The 6,425-nt window shown below is 29.3% G+C and overlaps 1 protein-coding gene across 1 annotated transcript; it reads right to left on the bottom strand.

Annotated features, from left to right (window-relative positions):
* Positions 1 to 3,896: 3,896 nt before the first annotated feature.
* On the bottom strand, positions 3,897 to 5,996 carry LOC112520286 (short-chain dehydrogenase reductase 3b-like). The gene is made up of 2 exons (XM_025128597.1): positions 5,934 to 5,996; positions 3,897 to 4,802 (listed from the first exon to the last, which is right to left on the bottom strand). The coding sequence occupies exons 1-2, from the start codon at positions 5,948 to 5,950 to the stop codon at positions 4,025 to 4,027; spliced, it is 795 nt and encodes a 264-aa protein (XP_024984365.1). The 5' UTR covers positions 5,951 to 5,996; the 3' UTR covers positions 3,897 to 4,024.
* Between the last annotated feature and the right edge of the window lie 429 nt (positions 5,997 to 6,425).

Genomic DNA, 6,425 nt, shown 5'->3' with positions numbered 1-6,425 from the left:
GATTTGAATATTTATGAAATATGAATATGGTTCATTAATTATGATCAATACTTTATATTAGGAAACAATCAAAACTTCTATAAATCACATATTAATCAAATGAAATGGACGGTTGAGATTGAGTTGTATTGGTTGCACAAATGTCAATGGTTGTATAATAATCAACTTTTATATATATATATATATATATATATATATAATTTTATCATTAATAACAAAAGGACAAAACAAAATAGGCATAAAGAGACACAAACATGAACCTTAAGTTAACCGGATTAACGAATTTGTTCAACAACCGTTAATGAAAGGGACTTTAGTCACGAGAAAATTACGACCACGAGGACTATATCCACAATTTTCAATTTTAAAGACGTTAGTCATATTTTTAACAAACTTCAGGGACCAAATCGATAATTCACTATATAGAATATTATTTGATTTGATACGATAATTGATATTGGTCGTGATATATATAGAGAGACTTCGTTTTAAATGCAACATATCATATTTGTACAACCAATGTAATTTAATAAATTAATATATTTTTGGAAATAATGAGAATTCGTTTATTATGATTTGAATATTTATGAAAGATGAATAAAGTTCATTAATTATGATCAATACTTTATATTAGAAAACAATCAAAACTTTTATGAAATTACATATTTATCAAATTAAATGGACGATTGAGATTGAGTTATATTGGTTGTACAAATATAAATGATTGTATAATGACCCACCTCTTTCACTTTATATATTCCAACTTGTATTAAAAATTATAATAAATGCCACTACGCACAAGCATGCCATGATCTATGCCACAAATTCTGCATCATGTTCTTAAATTCACCAAAACAACAATAGTTTGACCAACTACTCTATTTTTTTAGTAAACTACGATTTTCGTTTCTGTATTTTTAAAATTACGTTACGTTGATTATCTCAATGGTTTACAGTTAAACGCTTTTGTTTCATCTTTGAACTAACGGTGTCAATAAAAACCCGTTAAACATCCCCTCCTAACATTGATATATATATATATATATATATATATATATATATGGTTGGGTTCACGTGAGACCAAAGGTCTAAATTGATCAACTTTATAAGTTAATGATCTAACGGTCTAAATTGCACGGTGACAATTTTGTGATTATTGAGAAATCTCGTGGCGTTTATGAATGTTTAGATTGTCAGATTATAAATCTAATCCAATGGTTGATAATTGGTCTTACGGGTCTCACGAAAAACCATTGGTCTCACATGATCCCAAGTATATATATATATATATATATATATATAGAGAGAGAGAGAGAGAGAGAGTTTGTTTCAAATACAATCCGTTGCATTTGTAAAACCAATGCAACCCAATAAATTGAAATATTTATGGAAATGATKAGAGTTCATTTATTATGATTTRAATATTTATGAAAGATGAATATRGTTCATTAATTATGATCAATACTTTATATTATGAAACAGTCAAAACTTCTATGAAATCACATATTAATCAAATGAAATGAATGGTTGAGATTGAGTTGTATTGGTTTCACAAATGTCAAGGGTTGTATAATAACCAACTTTCATATATATATATATATATGGACTCATTCAAGGGAGAATTGAGTTGTTTGTAGTAATCGTGAGGTCCAATCTCAACCAATCATTTTAATATATTAATTATTTAATTTAATTCAATTTAAAAGGATATGTTAGTCAATTCCTAAATTAAGATTAAATTTTAATCTTTAAAATAGAACCGTTTCACAAAAAATAATTAATATTGATTTACATTCCTAAATTATACATTAATATGATTCAGTGGAATAAAATCAAAAAAATTAATCCGTCAGTGTAAACATGATCATGATTCTAAATTATCACATGGAATCACACATAATTGTTGAAGATTTTCTCCATAATATTTAAGAATATCAAATTAATAAGTGTTTTCGCAAGAATTTTACCACAATGTAGCACTCCATTGTTCACACACTATCATATATATATATATATATATATATATATATATAGATGAGTGATCATATGAAAACCGCCTTTGTTTGTGTAAACCGTGTAAACCACCTTCATCTGTCGATTTCATTGTTTAATCTTATGAAATTTTTTCATGAAATTGTTTAATCTTGTGAAATTGTTTCATATAATACTTTTTTTTGATGAAGTTGTTTCATATATGGTTGTAGAGCGCAATCAAATCCAGCTCAATAAATTAAAAAAAATGACCATCTTGCCTTTCTTTACATTATGTCATTAAATGTCACTAATCTATTTTTGGAATTACATTAATTAAGATTCCTTTCAATTTTAACCATTGATTATTAGGATGTATGGTTGAGATTGGATCTCACGGTTAATACAAACAAAACAGTTCTCATTTGATTAAGCCCATATATATACATACATACATACATACATACTAGAAGGGTACTTGCGCAATACAGCGAGATACATCTCGATTTTAATGTTCTATTTTATTTTTTGTCTCTGTCGATGTTATATTACAATTTAATATGTTTTTAAGAAAGCAATAATGATTTTTTTAATAAAATATAATTTTGAATGTATCATAAAAATTTGAAAAAAATATCAATGTTAATATCAAATCAACTATTTAAAAGTTCTTATTTTTTATGTAATTTCTTTAATTTTTTTATTTATTATAATTCAATTTAAGTTTAATAATAAAATAATTTAGTTTTGGTTTAATAATATAACATTTTATTAAGATGATAATTAAATATTCTGTTAAAACTCAATGATTATCTTAATTATATTTCAGATTTTTTATGTTTAAAATGAGATGTTTATCTTGTATTTGATTGTGTTTATCTGTAGTTAGCTACACGAATTCATTGAGCTTTAATAAGTTGTACTTACGCACAATATACTTGTAATTTTAAGCTTTAAGTAACATGCATTAATAAACAGTACTTTATATATAAAAAATGGTTTTTAACAGTTTTTGTCAAATGTTTTATAATAATATATATATATATATATATATGTATATATATAGAAGACGTGTAACTTTAGGATAATAGATTTTTATCCATTAAGGATCGCATATGATCGGGTTGTCCTTTTATTTTACAAATTCTTTTTTAAATATCGACATTTATTTTTATTATTTAAAAATATTAATCACGTATCAAACTTAAAACAAGAATAATTAATAAATAATTATATTTATTAACCCTTAGGGGCTGTCTGGTAATTTCTGAATGGTTTTGTGCAAAATGATTAAGTGATTAGAATGATTAAGAGATTCTCATGATATAGTGCAAAATTAAATATAATTGTTGGGTAATTGTTTATAATGAAATTAAGGTGCTGAATGGTTAAGGAAGACCCATGATTCAAAATCATTCAGAGGATTTTAAAACCATTAAGAGGCGAACTTTTTTTTTTGCCAAACAAAATTCACCTCTTAATGATTCAGATGTTGTCTCTTAATATAATTATTAAGAGGTAAACAAACAACCCCTTAAACATATAAATAAAAATACTCTTATTCATGTTCCACCAATAAAATTAAGACATCTAAGATTTTTATTTAATTTATATTTATATCATTTTCCTATTCATATAATTTGTCGATATAAATAATAGGAAAAAAAATCTCAATTAACACCCAACCACCATGGAGGCAGCCTAGTTTTTTTTATTAATAAATTTAAGTATAAATCATGTTTTTAGTCCTTGTAGTTTGTTGAAAATTTCAATTTTCATCCTTATGATTTTGAAATTATGATTTTCATCCCTATAGTTTATAATTTGTTATGTTTTTGTCTTTTTGATTTAAACTTTATTGTTTTCTTCATTCATGTGGTTTACACTATTTCCATTTTAGTAACTCACGAGTAGTAATTAGTTTAAGAGACGAAAAAATAAAAATGACTTGTAAACTATAGGGACTAAAACTGCAATTTTAAAACCATAGGGATGACATTCGAAATTTCTAGTAAATCACAAGAACCAAAAATGTAACTTACTCTGAATGTAATTAATTGACCACCGTGTAGCTGTGGCTGACCACCGTAAAGCCACCATCCACCCCCAAGTTCTGTCCACTCACATACACCGACTCATCGGAAGCCAGAAACAAAGCCGCTTCAGCGATATGCCTAGCCTTCAACACAATCCCCTTCAAATTTGCCGTTTTGCAACAATTTTCCTCCACTTGGCTCGGCCCCATATTGTAAGCCGTGCAGCTAAGCGGCGTGCCCACTCCGAAGGGAGAAACACAGTTAACTCTAATCCCATGCGCCCCCAGCTCGTTACACGCCGTCTTCATCAGCCCCAGCATCGCGTGTTTTGAAACAGTGTAACCATGGGGGCCTGCCCCTCCGATGGAAGCGGCGACACTGGCGGTGCAGATGATCGAACCACGTATCCCTCCGGCAACCATGGCTCGAGCCGCATGTTTGATGGTTGCAGCCACCCCACGGACGTTGATGGCCATGGTGTTGTCAAAGGCATCTAGGTCCATGTCCAGTAGGGAAGTCAAGGGCCCCATGATTCCAGCATTGCTGAAGAGTATGTCAAGGGTTTTGTATTTGGCGAGTGTGTGGGCGACTGCTTCCGCCACTTGCTTCTCGTCCCTGACGTCGCACCGGAAATAGCAGATCTTGGTGGAGTTGCATGAGGCGACCACTTGGTGGCCCAGCTCATCTTGAACATCGGCGATCACAACCAGGGCTCCGTTTTCGAGGAATAACCGGGCGGTTTCTTCTCCGATGCCGCTAGCACCGCCGGTGATAAGGGCTACTTTACCCTCCAATCTGTATATATGTGGGGTTTAAATCGTTAATAGGGGGTTTGCTTGTTTACATCTTAATAGTTTAATTAACAGACAATCTCTGAATCGTTAAGAGGTGAATCTTGTTTGACAAAAAAAAAAAAATGTCTTTTATTGGTTCTAAAACCCTTTGAATGATTTTGTATCATGAATCTCTCTTAACCATTAAAAGCCCTAATTTCATTATACACAATTACCAAAAAATTATATTTTATTTTGCAGTATATCACGAGAGACTCTTAATCATTCTGACCACTTAGTCATTCTGCACCAAATCATTCATCAATTGCCAAACAGTCATTCAATCAGTCAAAATGACATATAAAGTCAGGTTCAAATGAGAAGATGATCAGTTTTTGAAAATATGAGAAGTTTTAATATTGGATATGATTACATGCATGATACGAATGCTTAATCATATATGATTAAAGACACGTTGGATTTAGAACACATAGATTCATCAAGTCATGTTTGTCTCATTTGGGTGAGTTTAATCATATATGATTAAATCTGCGTATTTAGTGTAATCATATATGATATTGAAACTCTTGTCCTTTCTTGTAAATTGATCAACTTCTCGTATGATATATATATATATATATATATATATATATATATATATATAGGGTTGGTTCACGTGAGACCAAGAGTTTTTCATGAGACCCGTAAGACTAATTTATGTTCATTGATCAACTTTATAAGCTAATGGTCTAAAGTTGTACGGTGACAATTTTGTGATTATTGAGAAAGTCTCGTGAAAATTTTGTGATTATAAACGTTCAAATTGTAGATCTAATCCAAGGGTTGAGAATTAGTTTTACGGGTTTTAGAAAAAACCCTAGGTCTCACATGATCCCAAGTCTATATATTGTCCATATATATGAACTTGGGATCACGTGCGACCAACATGTTTCCGTGAGATCACTTTTTTACACTTGAAATTTCACAACAAAACGCTGTGAAAATAATCTTCATAGTATTTCTGCTGTAAAGATTTGGTTTTTTTTTATCTTCACAATATTTTACTGTGAGGTTTCAAGTATAAAAAAATCTTCTCATAGATCTCACGAAAACAAACAAATCTCATAAGACTATATATAATGAATTTAATTACCTGGGTTTGCTGATCATGGTTGGCTGTTGGTGGTGAGATGTATGAGAATTGGTTTTAAAGCAAGGATATGATGGATCTCAGATCTCAACCTATATATACTATATAGTGATTACTTAATTAAAAATAAATTACACATTTAGTCCTTGTAGTTATTATTCACTATTAAATGGGGTCTTTATTTTAAACTAATTACAATTTTGATCACTCTAGTTGTCATTTTTTTCAATTTTGGTCCTTCCGACAAACTTTAGTTAAAAAAGTTAGTCAACAAAAGGGTCTTTTGGTCCTTTTACTTTTATTTTTTTATTTTATCTTTTATTTATTTATTTATTGGATTATAAATTAATTACGATTTTCGTCCATGTGGTTCGTCAATGATTTCTATTTTTTTTTGTTTTATATTTAACACGTTGATCTTTGTTTCTTTGTATTTGAAAAAGAATAATACATATTTTAATTTTAAATATAGTTTAATTATCAATTAAAAACTCA

Source organism: Cynara cardunculus (genome assembly GCF_001531365.2).
Source record: "Cynara cardunculus var. scolymus isolate 2C chromosome LG 10, CcrdV1, whole genome shotgun sequence".
Classification (NCBI taxonomy): Eukaryota; Viridiplantae; Streptophyta; class Magnoliopsida; order Asterales; family Asteraceae; genus Cynara; species Cynara cardunculus.
This window is presented reverse-complemented; position numbering and strand designations above follow the sequence as displayed.